The sequence below is a fragment of the Rousettus aegyptiacus genome, unplaced genomic scaffold (assembly GCF_014176215.1).
Source record: "Rousettus aegyptiacus isolate mRouAeg1 unplaced genomic scaffold, mRouAeg1.p scaffold_m13_p_2, whole genome shotgun sequence".
NCBI lineage: Eukaryota > Metazoa > Chordata > Mammalia > Chiroptera > Pteropodidae > Rousettus > Rousettus aegyptiacus.
This window is the reverse complement of record NW_023416295.1, coordinates 77,491,968-77,519,786: the sequence shown is the minus strand read 5'-3', so window position 1 is coordinate 77,519,786 and position 27,819 is coordinate 77,491,968. Positions and strand designations below refer to the sequence as shown.

Here is a 27,819-nt window from a genome sequence, read left to right as displayed (position 1 = left end):
TTGACTAGGTATATCATACTACATTTCCCAGCACCCCTTGTACCTAAGCGTCTGTTGCTTTGTGACAAACTTCTGAACAATAGAGTTATGAGAAGACTATTTTCTTTGGCTTACAAAAAGTCTCTAAGAAGAAGGGGATGCATCCTTCTTCCTCCTTTTCCTGTCTGGGATATGAAAGTGATGGCTGGAGCTTCAGCAGCCACCTTGACAATGGAAGTCACATATTAAATACCATTGGGTAGAAAAATAAAATAAGTCTGTTCTTGATAATGAATGGAGCTGCATTGTCTATCTCAGAACTTCTATGTGAGTTTAAAATAAAATAGTCACTGTTCTTTTGATTTTTTTCCAATATAAAACCAAATACAGTTCTTACTGATATATTAACAACCCTAATTTTCTTCAGGTATCAGGCAGCTTGGGACAGTAGGAGAAACTGGGCCCCTCTCAGTTCAGGGGGGTGACTCTTGATAGGTCAAAGCCAATCTTGGTAATTCTATTTCTTTACAATGACTGGCTTAGAAGTGAGCATGTGACACAATTCTAGCTAAGGGCCACATGTAAAACCAATAACATGTCCCTGGTATTTCAAGGATCTGGCACTTTGTCCAGATAACCATTTATCAATTCCATATCTATTTGTACTAAGGTTTCCTTTTCACCTGCAGATTTCAAAAACACTTTATAAAGAATCACTTACTAAATACACTATAACCTTGAAGCTTTGTACCCGCATGGCTACTATTGATAGAATTAAGGTGACAGGTAAATTATGCAGTATTTTTTCAGTCACTACATAAACATCGAGTGTGATAACTGAAACTGACAAAATTAAAGATCAAGTCAGAATATCTAGATATCCTAGATACAATGTACTTCTGTTTATTCATTTCATCCTTCATTTATTCAATATAAGTTTGCAGAGCATTTGCAAAGCTAGATGACTAGGATGTGTTTCTTGGTTTCAGAGGGAGAGCACAGCTGGTAGGAAGTTGGCAAGAATACAATTATAACACAGTGTGATAAGCATGTAATCATCTTGGTAATTTTCACAGCCAACCAAAGGCTGAGGGATACACTTTTGTCTTCTTTTTCTCTTGATAACAAATTTATTTTGGGTGATGCTAAACAGTGTATGCTTGTTTTTCCCATCTATGCTAGTGGAACAGATCATGGTAAGAATGTTTTCATGGAGCTTAATTGTTTCTTGACTCAATATTGACAAAATAGCACAACCTTAACAACATTTTGCTACCAGTCTCATAGAAAATTAAAATGTAGGCTGTCATCAATCTGTGGTTAGGAGGCATTTACATCACAGACATTAATGACTAGAATCAGATTACCTAGAATTGATTATTTGAATTCTATACATAAGCGGGATTTTTTTCCCATTAGAATCCTTTCCAAATTTACATTTTTGACATTAAGAAAAAAAGAAAGGCCTTTCACTGAAATCATAGTTTTGAAGAAAAAGTATTATTAGTATTAAAAAGGTATTTTTTAGAGTAGTATTAAAAAAGTATTTTTTTTTTTAAGTCCAGACTAAGTCAAAGGAGCACACATAAAAACTACCAAAGACCAAAATAAACCATGTTTTCCTTAATTGGTACTTTTTTTTTTGTCCTTTCTCACTTTATTTACACATAATCAGAAGGGCGATAAATGTTATTTAGCCTATACAAGTACACCAATAGTATAATCTTGAAAATCTTTCAGTTTTTAAACATTCATTCTAATTTGTGAGTAACTGAGAATTTAAAATCAAACTGTACATCATCTATTTTATTCTCAGCAAAAAACCAAAAACAAACAACAACAACAACAACAACAAAAACACAGAATTACCAAACTATTCATGCAGCTTGAATCAGGAACAATGTACCAAAGTTAATTCTATCATCAATAATTTAATTCTTTTGGATCTCAAACTTTAGACTTGATTTACATTCTCATAAAACTGCCCAATATCAATATTTTCTTTCCTTCCACCAAATTGCTTCCTCACTTAAACCAGTCTGTGAAAAAGTGGTCACATAAAATAACTTTCTACATGATTTAACAGGAGATATAAATGAATATCCTAACTGTAACAGCCCGCAGGAGTAAATATGTTATATCTCTGCAATCAAGTATGTCGCTTTATACACTTAATAGTCTATTTCTGACATAGTTCCTTCTGGCATGTACTATGGCCAATTGTTTGCTCTACCTGAAAATTGAACAAAGATACACAAATGCATTACTTCTTTACCTCCTGACATATAGTTTTATTGCCTAGTAAGACTCACAGGTTTCTTGCAGAAGAGCAGGTGGGTTGTACAAATACTTTCCTGGGTACCGTCTATAAAGATAGTTCCTGGGTTTTGCTGTTACTTTAAACTGCTACGATTCCCTGATGCATCAACAAAACGGTGATTTGGAGCCTGCAACCTTTCATAGGTTCACAAGATGATCTCTAGAATAGGTCCGTGTCCTCATAATAGCATTATACCCTTAACACTTGGGTTGCAAATAATCACACACCCACAGGCCCAGCTAATGAGAACAAATGACTTTCGGTGTCACCTGACAGCTTTCCTCTCCAAAGAAAAAATAGCAGCTGGACTGGGCTAGGGGGAATGGAAACATATCGAGCAAAGTTAACAGTCCAGAAGCCCCTGGCTTGTTTTACAAGCTCCCTTAGGCTCTCTGTGGAGACCACATCACTTTATTCTAGGACAGTGCTCCCCAACCTTTTTGGCGCCAGGGAATGGTGTGCTTTTGAAAATCTAACGCCTGATGATCTGAGGTGGAGCTGAGGTGGTGATGCAAGCAATGGGGAGCAGCTGCACATATAGATCGAAGCTTCGCTCACTGGCCCACAACTCCTGCTGTGCAGCCCAGTTCCTAACAGGCCATGGACCAGTACAGGACTACAACCTGGAGGCCGGGGACACCTGCTCTGGGAGATAAGCAGGGATGCAGGTGAGACAGAGATGCAAATGAGAGGGCCCAGGTACATCTCTCCTTTTCTCTCAGTAAGAATTCTGTCAAGCGAGCTCCTCTGACACCTGGCCGATCTAGGCACATGTCTTTGCTTTTCTTTGTTGTCAGGCTTCCATGGGTCATGATTCTGCTGGCACTCCCATGGAAGAGGTGGGTAGAGGGAGGAGGAATCAGGGCTGTGGAGCTGTTAGTTTTTTATTGCAAAACAGTCCCAGAGGCTGGATAAGAAAACCCACCTTGGAGTTTATTCAGAGAGGGAGACAATTCTTACTACATCCAGAAGCAGCCCAGGGCTGGGAGGTCAGAAAGGGGTGAAGAATTCAAAAGGCCCTGTGCTTTGATAGTCCTCTCCTGGCTGGTGGTCTCCCTTTCATCCTTTCTCCTGCTAATTTACCATGTAAAGCAATGGTAATATCGGCAACATAATTTAACAATTGGTTAGAAATTCACAAGTTCTGGAATATGTGCTTTGGAGTAGGTTTCTATGCTTTTGAGCTTGGTTTATTGTCTCAAGGAACACTGGGGCAGAATCACAGGAAAGGCTAGAGTTCAAATATTCCCTGTGTTGATGTTGATTATATACTGATATGTACAGGAGTGGGGTGGGGGCAACCTCTAAGTTATAAAATGCAGGAGATGACAGACATACCCAGAGAAACCATCTGGGACAATACCTGATATAAAGCAGTTACTTCATAAATGTTAAATCTGCATCAGATCACTTGAAATTCAGAGATTAAAATGAATTTTTAGGTAAGTGGTTAAGAAAGAATGGTTTGAGAATAGGGATTTTATTTGTCAAGAGATAAAGTGTGTGTGTATAATATGCTTGTATAAATATGTATAAATAGAGATACAAACTGCTAGACACCTATATTACCTATATATCCTGTAAAAAAAAAATCCTGTAAAATACTGGGAGTAGGAGAAATTTGTCTAAACACATATGTAGAATTCCAGGGAAAACTCATGTGGGAATTAATTTATGACTGATAATCTCCATTCATTCATTTAGTCATTTAACAAATGTGCATTAAAGACCAAATATGGGCTAAGATTTGTGCTGGGTCTTGGAGAAATAATGACAACTGGAACACAAGTGCTGCCTTGTGGTGGTGAGAGTCTCAGGCTGGCACAAGTAGATCATCTGTTTATGCCATCCACGCATGATCCATTCATGAAATGAATGTTTGAAGCATGATCCATAAACAGGATCATCTTTCATCTACATCCATCAACACATTGATTTTAAAGATGACTTAGGATCCAGACGCGGGATATGCATTGAGAATGAACCAATCATGATTCCACAACGCGGTCTTGGCATACGGCATAGGAATCAGAGATAAAGGTAAGAACTGGTCTTAAAAACCTACTTCTGCCTTTGTTTAGTCTTGGTTTAAAAAAAAATTCAAGTCCTTTTTCCTTTTACTGAACTACATCCAAAGGTCTAGTTTCTCTGCCCTTCTGCTCTGAAGTATAAAGCATGGAGAAGTCATGGCGTCCCTCTGACTGTATAGAGGCCTGGTCAAGTCTGATGGTCTGAAGGGGAGGCAGCTTCTCCAACTTGTGTGCAAAAGCCTTGCCTGGGGAGTTTGTTTACGTGGCCAATCTCCTTACCCCTTTCTGCTTGAGAAGGGCTGAATGAGATCTGAGAATCTTCTTGTGTAGCAATTGCCATACATTATTTTGACACAGAAGGAGCCCAGAAACACACTTTGAGAAACACTGACTTAGGGTTTATGTCTGCTTACTCACACTACTGAGGAATTAGAAATAACCCACAATTTCCATATGGGTCTGTTCTATTAAATCCATATCTGGTGAAGTTTTTATCCTCTTACGGAAACTTTCTAAAAATGCTCTCTAAGGCAGAGCATTCAGAGAACCTAAGGGTGATGGTTCCTAATTATGGTTGAATATTATAACCCACTTGTGGTGCTTTAAAAATTCTAATGCTCAGGCTCCACTCTAGACCAGAATCAGATCAGTCTCTGAGGCAGAACCCAGTTAGCAGTACTTTTTAAACTCCCAGGTAAGTCCAACAGGCAGGTAAAAGTTAGAACCATAGATGCCTTTCTGGAGCTCAAACTTTACCTGCTCCTGCTCCTTCTGCTAAAAATGCCCTTTCATTTCTGCCTCTTTACTGCCCACCTACCCCCTGCTCCTCTTGCCCTTTGGAGACCATGCTGTGTGTTTTCCTCTCTGTTCCCCTCTATTCCCACACCTCATTCCTCTGTGATTAACCATCCCCTCACTTCTGCTGCTAGACTGGTGGCACCTTGAACTCCTAGGGCCTAGGTGAGGCTGAACTCCGGGAAAGGTTTGCAGGACACACCTGAATCCCTCTAAATGCAAGGCAGTGGTTTGAGGAGATGTTATTTTCCTTTTTCATAAGTGTCATTCCCCTTCTCTACATGGGAATAAATTGCTGTTCAAGGCAATAGTAAGAAGAAACAGCAGTTTACTCCTTGCCAATAGACTTGTCTGTCAAAGAGCTAGACAAAGACCTTAGAGTCAAATATTAAAACCTATGGTCCCCCAAAGAAAGTCAAGATTGGTCCTTGGGTTTTGCCTTTGTACTGCAAGGGAAGGTGATGAGGAGCTAGTTAGCAGTGAAGATGACAGTGAAGAGTATGCATGCACTTGTGTGTGTGCATTTTTGTACATCTGCCTGGCTAGCAAGCCATTGTGTATCTATGAATGTGGGTCTGTTTCCTTCCGAATAAATACACCCTTTCATTAAAACACGCAGAGGGAATTTCTGACTCCAAAGTGTTTTCCTCAAATCTTCAATATGTTCTGTATTTCCCAGATAAGATCAAGCAGTGCAAAAGGGACTGGAGAAAATTTTAAATTTATATTTTATCTACCTACGTATGTTTTCTGAAACCCACTAGCAAGGAAATAACTTACAAGAGACCTTACCTTGTTAGTTTGCCTAATTAGTATAAAAGCCTTGAAAAGAATCTCCAGTTGGCATTTTTACTACATTCAACCTCTCCTTTGAGAGTGTTCTCTTACAATGCATGGGAACTGGTTGTCTGACCTCATGCAATTAGTTACAAAACAACTGGCATGTGTAATCAGGGGCGAGTATTCATGAATACAAAAACATTTGTATTGCTAAAAGGTGCTTCTTTTTTGCAAACCACCTCTTTGGCCACAGTTAATGTTGCAATTAAGAACAGAGGAACTCTCCCTCTAAGAATTCTGTCTTCTGTGGAAACTTCATGTGAAATGATTTTGTGGGTGAAAACTTACATTTTGCCTAACACATTCTCATGAAAGCTTTGGAATGCGGACATAGCGAAGATAAGAAAAACAGACTATGAGTGTCCTTAAAGAAATGCTGTGAGCTTTTTGATTGATGGGGAGCGGTGACTTGCAGAATGTGTCAAGTAAGACGTTTCTGTGGTGTGATTCACATAAATTTTACTTCTGAATACAGATCAGGTTTCATTGGAAATTTCTGTACAGGAGGTTAAACTGAACTTTGCTAATCAATGCATATGACCCAGGGGCAATGTTTGTTCCTTTAAATATCCTTGGATCTATTTGGTCTTTCTTCCTCTAAGCTTTGATTGGAACATGAACCTGGGGAACAGGGGTGAGGAGTGCTGAACTGGCCTCTCTAGACTCTGAGTCATCATTTTTCCTTTTATGTCAACTTACTTTATAGTTATTCTCTTAACTTCAGACATTGTAAATATTATTGAGCTTTTAAAGTCCTGACAGGGCATACAACTGCAGACACCATTTTGTTTGAGTAACTGTTTGAGTACACACAGAGACACATGTGGCTGGAAATAGCAAACAATTAAAACATTAAATATTAATTTTCTGGGGACATTCAGAGGTTCTTCAATCACATATATAACTGTAATGCAAAGTGGTGAAAACATGGTAGAGTGAGAGACGTCCTCAGATCTTTCCAGTTGAAACAACAATAAGGTGAAGATCTAAAACTGAACAAAAAATACCCAAACTGCACACCAGCGCGTCTGAGTGTGGGATCTGCACATAAGAGCTACCACAGGACAGAAACCCGGGTGTCGGATGGTGGTCTGGGACAAATAAAGAAGCTGGCTCTTGCAGCCGCAGGAGCTCCTTGCAGGAGGAGGGGGAGGGGTGAAGGTGTGGTGACTTCCCTAGAAGTGCCAGGACTTTTCTATGCTGCCAGCAGCAGGGCTCAGTCATCAGGGCAGGAAGCAGAGAATCAGAATAGGTCAGCAGAGAAACGACAGTTGATTTCTACCAGCCTAAGATGCAAAACCAAGGCTGAGCTGCAGCCCCCAACCCACAACACAGAGGGACCCTCCCCCCATACCCTCTGAGACCAATTACCACAGAGCCACAGGGGAATCTGAGCAAACACTACCAAAACTGTTGCTAATACTGATAGGGATTGAAACTGAGAGTAGCGAGTGTGATTAAAATCTACAAGAAAATAAAAGACAGGGATCCAAGAAGCTTAGTCGCCACCTACTGGAAATGAAAAGAAAAGTGCCTTCTTTGCAGTAAGCAAAAGAGAAACCTTTATCTACCTTCTGGAAAAACAACAGAATACACTTCCATTAATGGACAGATGAAGAAAAATTCCATTAAACACCATGAACAACCAAGGAGACAGGCATCTCAGAAATAAAGAGAAAAATCTTTAGAAAATAAGCTTATAGACATAGAAATATGTGACTTAAATGATAGAGAATTCAGGATGGTACTTCTAAAAGACCTCAGTGAATCATATCAACAATTTCAGGAAATGAAAAAGACAACTAAATGAGCAGAGCAAGGAGACGGAAACCCTCAAAAAGAACCAAATAGAACTTCTGGAGATTAAAAAAAAACACATCGCAAGAGTTGGAAAATGAAATAGCAAGCTTGGAAAATAGAGTCGACCAAATAGAGGAAAGGATCAATGATATCAAAGAAAGAAATCTAGAAATAAATCAGGAGGAAGAAGAAAGAAACCAAATAATGAAAAATAATGAAAGATAAATTCAAGAAGTAGCTGATACTATCAGGAGAGGAAACATAAGAATAATGGGCATTACCAAAGGCGAGGAAATGGAGCAGGGACCAGAAAGCATTCTCAGACAAATAGTAGACAAGAATTCCCCAAATCTAAGGAATGAACTAGAACTTGAAATTGAAGAAGTCAACAGAACACCCAATTATCTCAACCCAAAAAGGCCTTCACCAAGATACATTGTATTAAAGTTATCAAAAATCAACGACAAACAATTCTTAGGGCAGCCAGGGAGAAGAAAATGGTAACTTATAAAGGAAAATCTATTAGATTTTTATTGGACTTCTCAGTGCAGACCTTACAAACCAGAGAGGGATAGAATAAAATATTTAAACTATTAAGTGAAAGGAACTACAAGCCTAAAATAACATATCCCGCTAAGCTATCCTTTAGATATGAAAGAGAAATTAAGACTTTTCCAGACATACAAAAATCGAAGGAATTCTCCACTACGAGGCCTATATACAGGAAATTTGGAAAGAAGTCAGCTCACCTAAAACAAAATAACAACAACAACAAAAATATATAATTAGGAGTAAAGTGACTATCAGGCAAATAGAAACAAAGGGGTGCAACCCTTACTAAGAACAGGGCATTATAAGCTTAAATAATAAAAAGAGAATTGCTATAGCAAGATAGCAATGAACACTCAGCCTACATAGAAACAAATTGAGATAACAATGACTGAAAAGGAGAGGATTCGAAGATACAAATTCACGAGGGGAAAGGAGATAAGGCACACATAGAAGAAAATGTATGACTATTATAACTATCTGTTTCATAGAGTCAGAACTGAAATATATAACATAAAACAAGAAGAATCAGAAGCAAAACCCACAAAAGACAACCAAAATAATGAAAACAAAAACACACGGACAAGGAAGCAATGGAAACACTGAGCTACCAGAAAACAAAAGATAAAATGGCTATAAGAAGACCTCATATTTCAATAATCACCCTTAATGTAAATGAACTGAACTCACCAATAAAAAGGCAGAGTTGCGGACTGGATCAAAAAACAAAACCCAACCATATGCTTCCTCCAGGAGACACATCTCAGCTCCAAAGACAAATATAGACTCAAAGTGAAAGGATGGAAAATGATATTTCAAGGAAATGGCATTCATAGAAAAGCGGGAGTAGTGGTATTGATATCAGACAAAATAGACTTCAGAATAAAAAAGATAAAGAAAGATATGGAGAGACACTTCATAATGATAAAGGAAATCATACACCAAGAAGACATAACAATGATTAATATCTATGCTCCCAGTCAGGGAGCCCTGAAATATGTAAAGCAATTACTAACAGAACTAAAGAGAGAAACAGATCAAAATACTACCATAGTAGGGGACCTAAATACCCCACTGTCAGATATGAACAGATCATCCAAACAGAAAATCAATAAGGAAATAACATTCTTAAATGACACATTAGGTCAACTGGATATAATTGACATTTACAGAGCCTTCCATCCCAAAATAGCTGCTTATACATTCTTCTCTAGTGCACATGGAACAGTCTCAAGAATTGACCACATACTGGGACACAGAAATAGCCTCAACAAATATAAGAGGGTTGAAATCATACCAACTATATTCTCTGATCATAATGCTTTGAAACTAGAGATCAACTGAAAAAGAAACCAGGAAGAACCACAAATACATGGAGATTAAACAACATGCTACTGAAGAATAACTGGGTCAGAGAAGAAATAAAAAGAGATCAAGAGATACATAGAAACAAATGATAATGATAGTATAACATACCAAAACTTTTGGGATACAGCAAAAGTGGTCATAAGAGGAAAGTTCATATCATTACATGCCCATCTCCAAAAACAAGAACAAGCCCAAATAAAAAACCTAACGTTTTATCTTAAAAAAAAAAAAAAAAACTAGAAAAGGAAGAACAAATGACTCCTAAAGTCAGCAGAAGGAAAAACATAATCAAAATTAGAGCAGAAATAAACGAAAATGAGGGCAAAAAAAAAAAAAAATGATAGAAAAAATAAATACAACAAAGAGTTGGTTCTTTGAGAAGGTTAATAAAATTGACAAACCTCTGGCTAGACACACTAAAGAAAAAAGAGAAAAGACACAAATATCAGGGATGAAAGGGGAAATTACGACTGACATCGCAGAAATACAGAGGATCATACAAGAATACTATGAAGAAGTATATAACATCAAAGTTAATAACCTAGAAGAAATGTACCAGTACTTAGAAAAATACAATCTTCCTAGACTGAATTGAGAAGAACTGGAAAATCTAAATAGACTGATCAGCAGTATGGAAATTGAAACAATCATCAAAAACCTACCAAAAAAGTAAAAGTCCAGGAATTCTATCAAACATTCAAAGAAGTTGTAATACCTATTTTCCTTAAACTCTTCCAAAAAATCGAAGAGGAGGCAATACTTCCCAACTCATTTTATGAGGCCAGTATTACTCTGATACCGAAACCTGGTAAAGATAACACAAAAAAAGAAAACTACACACCAATATCTCTCATGAACAAAGATACAAAAATCCTAAATAAGATACTGGTGAACTGAATACAGCGACATACTAAAAAGATTATACACCACGATCAAGCGGGCTTCATCCCTGGGCCACAGGGATGGTTCAACATACACAAATTAATTAGTGTGATGCACCACATCAACAAATTAAAAAATAAGAATCATATGATCTTATCAATAGATGCGGAAAAAGCCTTCGATTATCTATTTATGATCAAAAGACTTCACAAAATCAGTATAGAAGGAAAGAGCCTTAACATAATAAAGGCCATCTATGACAAACCCTGAGCCAACATTATACTTAATGGTGAAAAATGAAAAACCTTCCCTCAAAGATCAGGAACAGGGCAAGGCTGTTCACTATCTCCACTGCTATTCAATATAATATTGGAGGTCCTAGCAAGTGCAATCAGGCAAGAGAAAGATATAAAAGGCATCCATATAGGAAACAAAGAAGTCATACTGTCACTATCTGCAGATGACATGATTCTCTATATAGAAAAGCCTAAAAACTCCACAAGAACACTACTAAAAACAGTAAGCAAATACAGTAAAGTCTCCGGATATAAAATCAATGTTCAAAAATCAATAGTGTTCCTATACTCTAAGAATGAAGCATCAGAAAAAGAAGTGGAAAAGATAATTCCTTTTGCAATTGCAACAAAAAGTATAAAATATCTAGGAATGAATTTAATGAAACATGTGAAGGGCCTATATAATGAAAACTACAAGACCCTATTAAACAAAATCAAAGAAGATACCAAGAAATGAAAAGATATTCTGTGTTTCTAGATTGGAAGAATCAACATTATTAAAATGATCATATTACCTAAAGCATCATACAGGTTTATTGCAATCCCCATCAATATCCCATTAGAATTTTTTAAAGAAATAGAACAAAAAATCATCAGATTTGTATGGAAGCACAAAAGACCCTGAATTACCAAAGCCATCTTGAGAAAAAAGAACGAGACTGGAGGCATCACTCTGCCTGACTTCAAATTATACTACAAAGCGACAGTAATCAAACGGCATGGTATTGGCAGCAAAACAGACACAGTGACCAGAGGAACAGAATGGAGAGTCCAGAAGTAAACCCATATATATATGGGCAAATAATTTTCGACAAAAAAGCCAAAAATATACAATGGAGAAAAGAAAGCCTCTCCAATAAATGGTGCTGGGAAAACTGAAAGGCCACCTGCAAAAGAATGAAATTAGACTGTTGTCTATCACCACACACCAAAATTAACTCAAAATGCATTAAGGACCTAAATAAAAGACCTGAAACAATAAAATGCACAGAAGAAAACATAGGAACTAGACTCAAGGAACTTAGACGTAAAGTGGGTTTTATGAATTTGACCTCAAAGGCAAGAGAAATAAAGGCAAAAATAAAGGAATTGGACTATATTAAACTAAAAAGCTTCTGCTCAGCAAAAGAAACCATCAACAAAAGAGACAACCATCCAAATGGGAAAATATATTGGCAAGCAATAAGGGCCTAATATCTAAGATATACAAAGAACTCATACAACTCGATAACAACAAAAAACCAAATGATCCAATCAAAAAATAGGCAGAGAACTTGAACAGACACTTCTCCCTACAGCACATACAAATGGCCTATAAACATAAGAAAAGATACTCAGCATCTCTAGCTGTTAGGGAAATGCAAATCAAAACCACAATGAGATGCCTGTCAGTATAGCTATACTCAGCAGGACAAGTAATAACAAATGTTAGAGAGGATGCAGAGAAAAAGAAGCTCTCATACACTACTGGTGGGACTGCAAATTGGTACAGCCACTATGGAAAACAGTATGGAGGGTCCTCAAAAAACTAAAAATTGATCTTCTGTATGATCCAGCAATCCCTCTATTTGCACACCGATGTTCATAGCAGCATTATTCACAATGGCCAGAACATGGAAGCAACCGAAGCGTTCTACGATAGACGACTGGATAAAGAAACTGTGGTACACATATGCAATGGAATATTACTCAGCCATAAGAAGAGATGAAATACTGCCATTTGCGACAACATGGATGGACCTTGAGATAATCATGCTGAGCGATTAAATATATGGTAGCTGAAGGAAACTGGACTTTGGGTGGTAATCGCTCAATAGAATATATAGATATCGAATTATAATGTGCACCTGAAAATTATATAATTGTATTAACCAATGTTACCCCCAATAAACTTAATTTAAAAATAATAATAACAATAAACAAACAAACAAACAAACCAAAAAAGACAAAGTGGCCTGTGTTTCAAGGACAGCACCCCTTGAGAACTTGCTGACAAAGATCACCAGGCCCACTCCCACAGTCTCTGATTCTGTAGGTTTGGGGTTGGGCCTGTGAATTTGCATTTCTAACAAGTTCCCATGTGAGGCTGATGCTGCTGGTCCAGGGATCGCATTTCAAGAATCACTGGTGTAGGAAAATGCCAGGCACAACTGGGACTCTGAGGAAAAAGGCCATTTCCACTTTGAAGGGAGGAGAAAGGTATATGGTGGTGGTGATGATGTCAGAATTGGGACTTGAGTGAGCCCATGTTCTTTATAGTATAACCAGTCACATTATGGGAGAGTGGAGAGGGGGATCAAGGTGACGGAAGGGGTAAGAAAGATCAAGAGGAGTTTGTTGGAAAAGGTTTTCTCAATTGTTAGTGAAGAGAAAAAGACTGAAGATGCATTGCTAGTTTCCACTGATAAGATAATGGAATCCGATTAAATGTAGTTTTTCTTATTTTCTTAAAATCTGTGTCAGCTATATTGTAACAACTCTCAAACTGAATCCGCTAAAATGATATGTGCAAGTTTTATGGTATTGGGAAGATGACTAAAAAGGTCAATCCATTAAATTAATAATTCCAATCACCAACAAAATCCCGGATGAGAGCTTGTCAGCGAGGCAAATGGGCAGTCCTGGCTGGATGACATGGTATGTATTGATGGCATGATCCCTGACAGAGTGTGAGGGGAATGGCTGAGAGAATGAAGGTCCTGCACGCACTTCAATTTTCCCCTCACCTCTCAGGCACTGTGAAACGCCCACCATCTTTGCCTTCATCTCTTCATTATCGTCAAGTAATATTTCTCAGGTTTACTCATGCATGGGCCCTGTCTTCTTTCATTCTGCTCAAATTTTCTTCTTCACTTCCTTTTCTCTTCTTGGCTTTTTCTCAATATACTGATTTTTTCCTTCTGGCTGACAGCTGTGAACGCCATCCCCACCCACTCTATCAAGCATTTGCTTTTTCGGAAACGGCATCCAGTTGGAAATGTGGCGTGCCCTGACATGGCTTTTCTCATTCATAGGCTGGGATCATACTTGCTGGACAGAAGGATTTATCATACAGCGAAGCATACCCTAACTGTGTCCCAAAAACATGAAACAATAACCAAAAGGAATTTATAGATGCCTGTACAGTGAAATAGGGAGAAGGAGAGAGGAAGGGGAGTGGGGACAAACCAACTGACCTTCCTTTTCAGTGTGTACGTGTTTACAACCTTTCTTTACAGGAGGAAATGCTACTGTTCAGCATAGGCTAGAACAGACCTATATTTATATCTGACTAAGGAAATCCTAGACAGTGTGGCCTCTCATTAAGAACCTGTCCACCCCACTTACCTCATCAAGACATCGCTCATACTGCTCCCTTTGATTTTCATTTTCCAAAGCCAATGCTGAATTCTCTGCCTGTAGTAAGATATAAAAATAATATAAACAAATCAACAAAATATTGTATTATGTGACAACTTATTCAATACGGTTACTAAATATATCTCCTCAGGATCCAAAACGATCTTTTAGAACAGACTTTGACAAGTTTGCTCAAAGTACTATTATAAATATCTTAGGGATGACTTCTGTCTTATCATCTTGTTTCACAAAAATACATGACCATTTAAAGAAATATAAAACTTGATATTCTGAACAGGTAGAAAATCAAATCATAGCCTGATGTAAGAGTATTCTATAAAAAGATTACAATCTTTACTTCATTCTATTAAAATGTAAATATAAGAAATGTTTTAATCCACTTAATTAAGACCTGTCACAGTTTTGCAACCCAGTATTGTTTAGGCCATAGAAAAGAATCTCAGGTAAATTCACAAAAGTATAACTACAAATGCAAACTAAACATGTTTTTTTCCTTGTTAATCATGACTTTTGAAAATAAGAAAATAATAAATTTAAGAACTGAATTATACATAAGAGTCTTTCTCCCTCTCTCTCTTGTTTTAAAATTACTGCTGTTTTTGCCCCTCAGAGCCGTGTGGGTATCTGAATGCTAAGAAGGGTACTATAAGATACCAGGTTAGATATGGATACTTGGTTACTATGTGGAATAAATAAAGGAGAAAAAAGTAATCACTATAAGCGTATTACATTTTAGGAGGAACATGACAGGGTAGCATGAGAACTGCCCTCCTCATCTGGTGATTTGGGTCCAGTTCAGCCACTGTTGGCCCCAGCCTGAATCCAGAATTGTCTGTTAACCCTTCCATGGTTGCGACAGTGACCACCTGCCCCATTCACCAAAGAAAATCTGGCTGTACTTACCCCTTGACTCCAACCCTCTTTGACATTTGGAAGGGGTGTATAATGCTCTGAGACGGTTGTTCTCCCCCTCCTCCCCCAAATATATGGCATCATTTTTAGGTAATGCATAGATCAACATTTTTCCTTTATACCTTCTTCCCATCAATTAAAAAAATTCTTTGTTCTACGGCCATGCCACCATGAATGTGCCCAATCTCGTCTGGTCTCGGAAGCTAAGCAAGGTTGGGCCTGGCTAGTACTTGGATGGGAGACCACCTAGAAATACCAGGTGCTGTAGATGTAAAATAAACAAACAAACAAACAAATAAAAATAAAAAATAAAAAATAACTATTTGGAAATAATTCTAAGATTACAGATGGTTCGCAAGAATGGTATGAAGAGCTTCTTCAGATTCACCAATTGTTAACATTTTGCTACATTTGCTTATGTCATTCTCTCATTCAGTTTTTTTTTCATGCAACCTGAGAGTAAGTTGCAAGCATGATGCTTTTTACCCCTAAATATTTCTGGGTGTATTCCTTAAAAACAAATTTCCTTGACAACCACAGTCTAGTTTTCAAATTCAGGAAGCATAACATTAATACAATACCACAATCTGATCTATAGTCCTTATTTTGATGTTATCCATTGTATCAATAATGTCAAAGAACAAGTTACTTCCAGTTCAGAATCCTACCCAGGATCATGCATTGCATCTATTTGTCACTCATCCAGGATCCTTTAATCTGAAATAATTCATTGTCTTTCATGTTGTTGACTCACCCTTTCTTTTCCTTCCTTCCTTTCTTCTCCTCCCTCCCTCCCTTCCTTCTTCCTCTTTTTTTTTTTTTCAAAAAGTGGAGGCCAATTATTTTCTGAAATATTCCTTAATGTGAATTTGTTTTAAGTTTTCTCATGCACACAGGCAAAAATAGTATAAAAGTGATGCTGGATTCTTCTCAGTGCATCATATCAGAATCATATGATGTTCATGTATCTCATTACTGGACATGTCATCTTCGATCACTTGGTGGAGGTGGGGCCTGCCAATATCTCCATTATAAAGTTACTCTCTTTCCTTTCACAATTAATAAGTAATCAAATTTTCATCTATTTATTTTAGCAACTATTGATGAGTCTTCACTGAATCGCTGGTTATTCTGGTTGCAAATGATGATTTCTACTATTTCTCTACCAAAATTTATGACTTTTTATTCTATCATAAGGAAGTACTTTTCCTGTTTATCAATATGAATACATGAGTCCTTATGTTTTTAAAAGCATTATAAGTTATTGCTGTTGATATTTATTTTTATGCTTAAATCATCCCAACTTTGGGAAGATAAACCCCTTTAAGCTGTGTCCTTTTGATATGTTTCTGTCATTTTAAGACTTTTTCCTTTTTTGTTATATGGAAATGTTCCAGGTTCATTTTGTTTTTTCCTTGCCCCATCCCTGAAATTGGCCATTTCTTTCAGGAATCCAATTTTCCTGTAGCTGGAGAATGATATTTGGAAACTAAGATATGGGTGTTAATGTGTGCCAATTGCTACTGAGAAGTCATGGCTTCCAGTCCCTCTTCAGTGGAAGGATCTCTCTCTCTCTCTCTCAATCTCTCTCTCTCTCTCTCTCTCTCTCTCTCTCTCTCTCTCTCTCTCTCTCTCTCTCTCTACCTTTCTTCCTTCTTACACACACACACACACACACACACACACACACGACCTCAACTCCCACAGAATTCTTCTTTTTCTTCTTTGCAAGAGCATACATATGTAGGCTACCAACATCATTACATTTACTCATTTTTTTTCATTCCCATGGTGCATAAAAATCTGTTAACACTACAAAAAACAATATTCACAATTTTATTTTTAGAATGCAGGTATAGAGTAAAAATACTGTGTTCAAAAGTTACAAGATTGGTCCCCTTACCCCGACCAACTTTAATGTGATTTTGCTATTCATTTGAAATTCAGTGCAATTCATTCGTTTCTGATAGTATTCAAATCTAATTTCTCCTCTTTTTGTTAGTTTCATTATATTTAGTTTTTGAATATGGAAAACATTAACATGATGCCACAAGTCAAAATCATACTGAAAGGTTTAGTCAGCAAAGTGTCACCCTGCTCCTACCCCTCTGCCTCATTCACATCCACCCTTGCAGGTTCTTTAACAGCGTTCATGACCCCTTTTTTTGTCTTCTTTTATTTGTTACTATCTAGTTAAAATCATGTCCCTTGACTCCCTCCTATTACATATGTAACAATCAACTTTCCCTCTCACTCCATTTTCCTTTCCTACCAGTTCTCTAGATGCATTCTTTCTACTTTATCAAAGCATATCATGTACAAGTATCTTCTTTCACCCCTACCCTTATCCTTGTTTTAGTTTCTTTAATGAATGATGATTGAGGATGTAGGTCTTATACTTCTTTTATTGCTATAGCATCTTAAAGTTTTCCCTCTTCTTTTTTATCTTTACAACCACATCTCCAAATGACATCTCCCCTTTTGATTCCTTCTCCCCAGAAACACTGCCTCCCTGAGACAGCCGCATCAGGCCACGCCCACTTTAAAGCCCTGCCCTACGGCCAGCACTGGGAACCACCAGTCTCTCCCTGTGGTCAGTATGGAGCACGTGCCATCCAACCTCCTCATCCTGGCAGTGCTTTCTTTATACCCTCTGCCACCCCTCCCCTGGGACACACAGTCTTACAGCCACAGTTCTGTGGGTATTTGGTGTTTATTTTTCTACTTAGAGGAATCTGAAGTTCTAGCGTTCTGTTTTCTGGTAATTCAGAAGGCATGGGCCATGTGTGGTTTTATTTGTGCTTGTGATGATTTGAATGTTTTTTTTGTTTTTGTTTTTTGGCACATGTATCGAAAGTTTCAGATTTAGGCCATTCTGTTACTTAGCAATGAAACTCAGGTGAAGTGACTGAACTGGGATGGGACACAAAAGTTGAGGAAAAGTGTTGAGGCAAAATCTGTTTGGAGATGCTTTTGCCACTGTCAGATCATCTTGACCGAGTTATAGTTTGGGTCCCAGGGTTCAAATCCGGTTTCTTCTTCAGGTTTCAATTCTAATACTTGGCTTCGATCTCATTCCTCTGGGCTCAGATCCCTGTTTTAGCAACGTCTCCAACATTCCTGTCCCTCAGGTAAGATGTTCTTTTCATTCTCCTCATGGACAGACACCTACCACACAGCCCGATCCTTCTACCCTCACACTGATCACCTACCTGAACTTTTAAAGTATTGGTTATATACGCACAGACTGCTTCTCCAATTTATTCCCCACCCAAACTAGACTGGAAGCTTTTTCTGACTTGTTGCTGTTTCCCTCAGGGATAGCTTTGGCCTGTCACACTGAACCTCCTCTGTACTCGCAGCTGGTATAACCTCTCATTTCCTCACTCAGCCCAGGTGGGAGGGCTGGTACCAGGTTCTAGTTCCATCCCATTGCAGTTTGTTTACCTGGCAATACCAGGTTGTATAACCTTCTACCTTGCCGGATTAACGATTTAGCTAAAATTCGAAAAAAACAAACGAGCTAATCTATAAAGTGACTTCCAGTTCAGATATTTGGATATAATCACAAATGGGGAAACTGCTGGAATTCTGATTCTATAAACTCACTGCTTTCTTTGGAGAAATTTAGCTTTTGTGAATTCCGCTGGTTTTAGTAAGGCAATGGCACAAAGGATAATGGGAAGAGATAAAAAAGAGGATGGCAATGCCAGATTGCGTTATTTTCACTTTAAATGTCCCAGAAAAAAATGGGTAAGGAAATAAAGCTGAAAATGGGAATTTATATGGGATATCTGTATCTCACTCCTACCCACAAGATCACATTGCAATCACACTGCCATCGATCCATTCAAATAATTACCATCATTACACCATTTACATTGCTTGCCTCACGTTTACAGCTCTGACAATCTATTACAGGCAAGTAAATTAAATACCTAAAGGGTGCTGCTGAAGACACAATAGTCACATTTATGGTTAATGTGTTCAGTTACAGAGACCAATTTAATTGATATAATTCTACACACCCCAGAGGACAGTGGAGATATTAACAATTATGCTGGTGAAGTTGAAAATAATCTTGATCTCATGATTTTCTTTACTCCATTTGCATTTATTGATAATTCAGGATTAACCTGCTACTGACATGAGACAATAGGGGGAAAAGGCAAGAAAAAAATTAAACCCCTTAATTAAATGTGATTTAAATAAATGGTGAATATTTGTACGGCATAAATGGGAAAGGATAAGGTAGAGAGGGAAAGAGAAAATATAGGCGTCACTACTGAAAATTACAGTAGTGACAACACAGGTCTTTTCCACTTTACACAAATATGTTATTAAATCAGTATACCCAGGAGGACGTAGTTAGAGCATTCAAGTGAATATAACAGTGGGTCTTTATGTTCCACTTCCTCTTCCACGACAATCAAAAACTTTCGCTAGACTGAATCCATGTTTTTGAGAATTTCCTGCTCTGTGTGGTTTTCTCATGAATTCAAATATAGAGATTTAAATATGTTTCTGATTTTATCTTTAAAGTCCTTAAATATGTCTTTATAAAATTGAAGAGTTTCATAGAGTAAGTCCATATTATTTTGATTTACTGTGGAGAATGGGTCTGAATTAATATATATTTTTAAAAGAAACTATGTTTCTCAGAGGTCCTGCCTGTGAATAGATACGCTGGTCAGAGCTTACAAATAATTGAATAGACCAATACTTCTAAATTGCTGTTCTATACTAATTCTCTAAGTGATATTTAAAAATTTCTCCACGCTATAAAATTGTTCAATACATCTGCTATGTTTGAATGTCGAAACCCTAAGGACTGATGTGAGGGAAAGCCCCTTTGGGATTTGCTTACCTCGGAGGGCGGAGCCCTCATCAATGGGATTAGTGTCCTTGTAAAAAAGCCTCTGAGAGCTTGTTATCTCCCTTCCACCATGTGAGGACACACCAAGAAAGCTCTGGCTATGAACCAGGACGATGGCCCTTACCAGAAGTCAATCATGCTGATGCCTTGTTCTTGGACTTTCTAGCCTCCAGAACTGTGAAAAATAAATTTCTGCTGTTTATAAGCTGCCCAGTCTGTTCTATTTTTTTACAGCAGCTTGAGCAGACTAACACAACATCCTTTTCTATAGAGCAAAGGTAGAATAGCTCTACACACAAAAATAGTTCCTTCTGTAGGACAGTTCACCTTCGTCCCCATTCATGTATTCAAATTTATATTTTTTGCTGCTTGAGAGCACACACCATGTTTCAAGTCAAGTCCAGCCCCTGTTTCTCTCAGAAAGATCCAGTTCTTATTCCCAAGGCTGTGCCTTGGTTCTGCTACTTTAGCCTGGAATATCCCTCACTTTCCCATTGGCCTTTCTAAATTCTACTAATTTTTTGTGGTCTGGCTCAGATCCAAACCTAAAAAACTTAAATGGAGGAATATATTTAAATTTTAGAAAGTAATTTCAGATATACAAAAATATATCGAAACCATTACAAAGACTTCCCTTACTCTTTTGCTCTGATTCCCCAAAGATTACCATTTTCTCACGTTTGCTTTATCATTTGTTTCACACCTATCTATAACCAGAGATATTAAAAAAAATTTCAAGTAGGTGCAAACATGATGCCCCTTTACCCTTTAATACTGTGAAGTGTATTTTCTAAAATATATATTTTCTTACATAACCAATGTACGCATCTCCAATTCAAGAAATTAACTTGGCTGCAAGTTATCCCTGTAACATCCTTATCGGGCCTAAGATCCTGTCCAAGTTCCCAGAGCTTCATTTAGTTATCGTTCTCTTTGGTGTCCTGTAATATGGAATAGCCGTTTGTCTTCTATGACCTTGACATTCATCAAGAGTACAGGCCAGTTATTTTGTAGAACTTCCTTTAATTTGAGTTTGTTCGCTGTTTTTTCATGGTTGGATTAAGTATTTTGGGCAAGAATACCGCAGCAGTGATGTCGTGTCCTTCTCAGTACATCGTATCCAGGGCCACACGATGCCGATTTATCCCATTACCTTAGCTTTGATCATTTGGTTAGGTTAGGGTCTGCCTAACTTTTCCACTAAAAAGTTATTAATTTCCTTTTATGACCAATAAATATCTTCTAGGAAGTTACTTCAAAACTATGTAAATATCCAAAGTTTTTGAGGTTGTGCAAATATTTAAATATCCACATTTTGTTCATTAATTTTGGTATCCACTGATAATTTTTGTCTAAACAACTGTTACAGTGGTGGTCACCAAACAATGATTTTTAGATTCCACTATACCTCCTACACTGATTACTTTGAACTCCATCATAAGCAGGGGCCATGCATTTTAACAATTAATTATAATGCCTTTAATTGAGATTAACAGTTTTGTGAATATTATTAGCGTTCTCCAGCTAGACTGTAAGCCCTTTGAGACAGGTATCATGCCTTATGAGCCTCTTTTCAAAAGGGTAAGATTTAAGTTATTACATATTTACTACAGTTTTGGGAAAGTTAAACTCATTTTGATATTTATATTTATTTAAAATCAATGAGTTTGTGCAAGTAGTGTATCAGGCATTTTTACCTATGTCCTCTCAGTGGTGGTCATTCTCACACATGTGAATACATTCTGATGTATTTTTTGATAATATCTTATGGACAGGTGAGAAATTACGTAAGTGATAAACAATTTTTACTCTTGGCATATGTCAATATAAATTTGATTTCTTATGATGGTGTCTAGAGTTTCCAAACAAAAACCAGTGTACATCATCTGACACATTTTGACAACTGGCAGAATATTTAAAGTTTCTACTTCTCTACACTAAATAGTATGGGAGCCTGAGTTTTTGCTCCTAGCTATTCAATGTTAATAGCACTCATCATGGGGACTGTCATAGTGGTAGTTTAAAGATGGTTGCAAATGCGTTCTGATGTGTCTTATTACATCTTGCCTGGCCATTACTGACTTGCTTGACCAATAGAATGTGGCCGACATGCTATTTGGACACTTTTAAGGCCTGACCATGAAATTTTCAGATTTTACTTTGGCCTCTTAGAGCACTAGCTCTTGGAGTCTGGAGCTGCCATGTAAGAAGTCTGGTATCTTGTGGTGGGGTAAAGCCTGACCATGTGGAGTGGTCTTTAGAGGATGAGATGCCTTGAGCACTGACATGCCAGACATGTGAGTAAAGAATCAATCTTGGCAATGGATGTTCTAGCTCCAGCTGACACATGAACTAGAGATGAACCATCCAGCTGTGTCATTTCTCAATTTCTGACCCACAAGTAAAAGTCGTTTTAAGCCTCAAAGTTTTGGGTTAGTTACAGTAGCAATAGATAACTGGGATAGAAATATTTAGGAGATCAACCAGAATATCAAAACGCAGGGGCTACAATGAGAAGGAAATAGTCTAGTAGAATAAATAAATTAATTTCTTACATTGAATATAAAAGGATCAGAGCAACGGAAAAATTGACTAACTTCAGATGAGTTAGGAAAGATATTCCTTGAAGAGGCGATCTTGACCTTTGATTAAGCCTACTCAGTATGCATTCGAAACAGCAACAAAAGTCCTCATTGGCATGAATAAAATTGATATAGCTTTGAACAAAATATCACAGCAATGCCATGTCTTGTATTAGCTATCAGAAATAAATTATGCAATCATGGTAGAATCCTGGGTATAGACACCATCGAATTATTATGAAAGTGAATAATGTCAGACACCAGCAAGTGCCCGCTGCATAGAAAATCTTGGGTGCAAGAATGATGAAAAAGGACAAATTCATAGAGTGCAAATGAAAGTGGTAGAAATTGAGCAAGGGTAGAGTGGTGTGGAGGAAATAAAGAAGGTAGAAAGAGCAGGATGTCCTCTAAAGTGAAAAAAGAGAAAGGAAGAAAAAGTCCAATTCAGAGTAACTAAAAAGGGTGCATTTCTATGACTAATCCTGGTGCAGTAGCTGTTTTTTCTCAGAATGACCTCTTCCCAGCTTGCTGGAAAACCCTTTAACTTGACAAAATCAGACAGTTCAAAACAAGGTCAGGAAAAATGCATTCCCCTAAAATCATGCTTTGGCTCCAAAGGTGGAAAAGTGTTTCTTTGTGATTACCATTCCAAGTGAGAGTTCCACGGCACTCTAGTTAAGTAATACATTTGCAGACTCTTGAGACTGTGGACCCAAGAACTTCAGAGTTAGCCTTGCAAGACCAACACAGAAATCCACAACATATCCCTAATTACACTGTCATCTGTTCTATTTTGAAAGCTGTCAACAAACATTATGATGAGAATCAAGGGAGGGGCTCAGTGTGCCATGAGGCATGCCTCCCAAGTGTGTACGTTTTAATCTAGTAAAGGGACAGAAAGCCTGAGTACAAAGGACACCAAGAATTGGACCTGGATATTTAATTTCCTTCTCTTTATCATCAAATAAAAATTATGGGTTTCTGAATCATTCATCTTATCATGTCTGGTCACTGTAGTGGCCGTGTGGAGGATAGCTGGTTAAAAAATAATTCCCAATGACTATATTTAAGAACTATGGTCTTCGCACTCAGGGAACATCTAGGGATGCTGTGCATCTCGGAGGCAAATTTCATCATCCTAGAAAATTTCAAGAAATAGTTAAAAGCTTCACTCATCCACCACAGGAATAAACCATGGGTACCTGTGTGCCCATTCATGCATAGACACACCCTTAAAATATTCTTGTTCATGCACTTAGTAAACCTTAAGGATGCCCACCAAGTCCAGGCCCAGCGCAAGACCTTGGGGACCAAAACCCAAATAAAATGTCATCCCTGTGTCAAGGAGTTCTGGACCCCATGCAGTAAGAACATCTTATGCATGACCTGTCCACAGGTTCATTTTTGAAGAGCTGACCAGAAAACACTTCACAGTGAAACTTCTGTGTAATTCCAGAGCTGAAATCCTCAGATGAGGCTCTAGACCAGCAGTCTGCAAATTCGAGTATGCATCTAGATCCCTTAGTATGCTTGTTAGGTCACAGATAATTAGGCGCCATCACTGCCTGGATTCAGCGTATCTAGGGCAGGACCTGTAAATTTGCACCTCTAACGAGTTCTCACTCAGGTGATGCTGATGCAGCTGGTCTGGGGACCACACTTTGGGAACTTTCAGATCAATCAGCTTCAGAATGAAGGTAGTTGTCCTCCCCTGCAGCAGCCTGGCTATCATCCCCTTTAAACTGTTCGGGAATTTCTTACTGCTTCTCTGCACTTGGAAGCGGTCACCATGTTTGTCCTCTTCACCAGAGGGCCTTCATGAGTCTCTAGAGGTGAATAGGTGCCTGCTCTCTGCTTCCACAATGTACCACCAGCACACTTCTTGTAGAGTACTTACCATAAAGATTTTCACTTCAGACAGATAAAAACACAATACAATTTTGTACTTTGCTTTCTCTTATTCTGTTTATGAGTCTGCCTCTCTTCCCCCACATAAGTGATTTGTGCTGGGGAGAAAAAGCCCCTGAGAGGATAGATCAGTGTGTGTGTTTGTGTGTGCGCGCGTGTGTGTGTGTGATAGGAAAAACATGTGATTTTCAAAAATGTTACTTGATATTGAATTATATTTGGAAAATAATAAAAGGTAATGTTTTCATAATACAAACAGAAAAAGAAAGTTCTACAATTTTCTTGCCTATGGGGACGTACAGTAAAGAAATCTATATAGAGAGTTTGTGGGTGGTAAAAAGAATATATCATCCTAGGAGGAAAATATGATATTCTAATGGGAGGTCACATATGCTTTTTAAATTGCCTTTCTATTTGTTTTTTATTTTGTTTTGTTTTGTTTTGTTTTTATAATGGAAAGAGGTCTGACCTTTGAAGTCAAGTAAGGGTTTATTTTGATCTTGGTGCTGCCTCTTTCTTAACATTACCTCAGGAAAATCACTTGGACTCTTTGTGTCTGTCTCCTTGGTAAACAGGAGTGGTAATATATAACCATCACTCTTTGGAGGCTGAATGAGATGAATGTAAAACGCATCTAACACGGAGCTGGCCTGTTATAGGATTCGATCAATGTTATTTTCCTTCTGTTCTTTGTAAAACAACTTCCATCTGAAGCCTGGGCAGCTCACAAGGGGAGGTGGTTTCAGTCAGGACAGAAGTTGCCCTATTGACTGAGGAGATTTCCGCCAAGAGAAGTGTAACCCGGGCCCTCAGAACAGGGTATTGTAAGGAGCCTCACACAGATTGGCTTCAGGTGCTGGCTCTTCGGACCTGCACTCTTCCTTTCTTATCCTTTCCCCTCATTTCTCTCTCATCTCCTCACTCCCACTTCCAGGTGCCCATTTATCAACTACCCTTTCCCTATAGAAAACCCTGCTTCTCAGAGTACTCATAACTTCACCACATTCAGATTCAAAGCTGATAAATAAAGCACTGAGAGGATTTGCATTTTAAGAGAGGATTAAAGAGTGAATCTTTAATTGTAGCATTTAGGAGTTAGGAAGTGGGCAGTTTTTCAGGAGAGCAGGATGAGCTGAGACAGGGCACTGCATTTCACCTTGAAATCATACTATAAGTGATCACCTACTAGGCTTTCATGTAAGGCCTAGAAGGACTCGACATGATAATCTTCGGCGAGCTGAAAGGGAGAATGCTACTCAGAGTTCCTCTCAAACTGTGCACGTGAAATACTGAGCTCTCTGATTTGTGGATGCCACTGATCTGGGTGCCTATCCCTATGCTGCACAGCACCCTGCCCATCCCTTAGTCACAGCACCCACCACCCCCTTTGCTCTCTGAAGGCTGGCACCATTGTTTTTCCACACCCTGCACTGTGCTTGGAACACAGAAGGGACCCAGACCATTTGTATTTCTGACTCTTTCCATATACACACTTGCATCCCAGGAGTGTGGACTTCCACTAGGATATATAAAAAATATATATATGATTGGTGTAGGGAGATGGATGCTTCTGTTTTACGTTTCCCAGGTTCCGTTTTTTTTTTTTTTTAACTCAAATTTCCTGTGCAAACACTTGTCACTTGCACAGGCCATAGGTGTGACATTTTGGAAAATTACCATGGTTGCGGATCCCCTCCTCTCCACCCCACCACCCCCAATGCTGTAAACAATAAGAAAGAAGTCCAGGTAAATCCTTCAAATTTATGAGGAGTGGGGATAACAAAGCCAGGCCGGGGCAGACGCAAGGCAGTGGATGCAGTGGCATAGGGACCTGAAGAAGAGCTGCACACATCGGCCTCCCAGCAGCCCCGGCAGCCGGGGTCACACTATCACCTCTGCTAAACAACAAACTCCTGGCAGATGTTTAACAAGGGCTGTTTGGGAGACAAGAGTCTGCTTTATTCTTCTCCAGTTTCCATGGTGTAATTTCTCCCTCCACGACTGATTTCGAGCTACCAGGGAGAGTGGGGAGGAGAAGCGCAGCAGCCCACTATCGTATAATATTCCCATCATACAGGATATAGATCTCAGATCATAGTAAAATGTTATAAAATAATTAGGAAATAATGAGCTTTGAATGTGTATTACTTTTGTCTTTAACTAAATGTAAATTGATATAATTTCATTAATAATAATTGCCATGTTAATGACAAGCTCATAAATTTGAAAGAGTAACAGTTAGCTCTCAAAAGCTGGTTTGAGCAGATTTTGAACACCATTGCTCCTATCTATCATAGAGCTCAAGGATAGCACTCAAATGGTGTAAACACTCATATATATCTGCTAAAACAAAGGGTGTAGTGATTGTGTTCTGCTTGGAATTTCATTCAGGGACGTACTTGACCCAGTGGAGACCATGAGGCCTCAGCTTGCATGCCATTCCCAGCTCCGCTCTCTTTCTCAGGTCTGCTTATATGAGTTGGTTTTGGAAACTCAAGGATAAAGCACCATAAAGCTGTTAGTACATGTACCTGCCTCCTCATTAGGGAGGTTCCTTTCTTTGTCTCTGTACTTGCCTAGGTGGATTAACCTGGCCACTCCCCTCCCCTGCAACTTTGCCCCTGACCATCTTCCTTCATCCCCCCTCAACTGGAACAGGAAAACAGATCTATTCAGCCTGCAATAGAAGGTACTTGGGACTTGTGTGGATTCAGGGAAGTGAAGATTTGTGTGTCTGACAAGTATGTTTTCAAAGACGCGTACAAACATTTCATTATTCCAGTCATTTAATAGTGCTGTCAAATTGTTCCTATCAAAATTGAAAACCTCAGCCATTTAAAAAGTTACATACTTGAAATCAAGATGTAACATGTATTTTCCAAATCATAACAGAGCCAAAAATTCAGGTACTCTAAAATTCTTTGCAAAAACAACCTTTAAACATATTTTACCCACCCCTTCTCCAGATGTGCTTTCAGAGATAACCAAATCTATGACTTTCAAGCAATAACGGAACTAGAGTGAATTTTACAGGTTTGTAAGTTACAGAGAAATTTCATAGAACTGAGAAATGTGAAAGGATTTGATCACTTTGTTGAGTATAGAATATTTGTGGCATTAACTATCGGTCACTTTAGAAGTCGGACTATGCAAAACTCGTTGATAGATTCGTAGAGCATTAGATTCTTTAATAGAATGATCTTATCACCTCATTTAACTAAAGACCACGAGACTGTGGGGTAGATAGCATTAACTTCATTTTATAGATAAAGAAACTCTGTCAGTTTAAGTCCTTAATGTTACAATGATATATTCTTTACAT

At 38.2% G+C, this 27,819-nt stretch overlaps 1 protein-coding gene and 1 pseudogene across 20 annotated transcripts in view; one reads left to right on the top strand and one right to left on the bottom strand.

Moving 5' to 3' along the window:
- Positions 1 to 27,819, bottom strand: part of NCKAP5 (NCK associated protein 5) — a 909,219-nt gene that overhangs the window by 195,574 nt on the left and 685,826 nt on the right. For all 20 annotated transcript variants that reach the window (XM_036235766.1, XM_036235765.1, XM_036235763.1 and 17 more), the window contains one exon: positions 14,187 to 14,255. In XM_036235766.1, the coding sequence (XP_036091659.1) occupies positions 14,187 to 14,255 (69 nt within the window). The remainder of the gene's footprint in view (positions 1 to 14,186; positions 14,256 to 27,819) is intronic.
- LOC118614388 lies at positions 15,284 to 15,402 on the top strand (annotated as a pseudogene).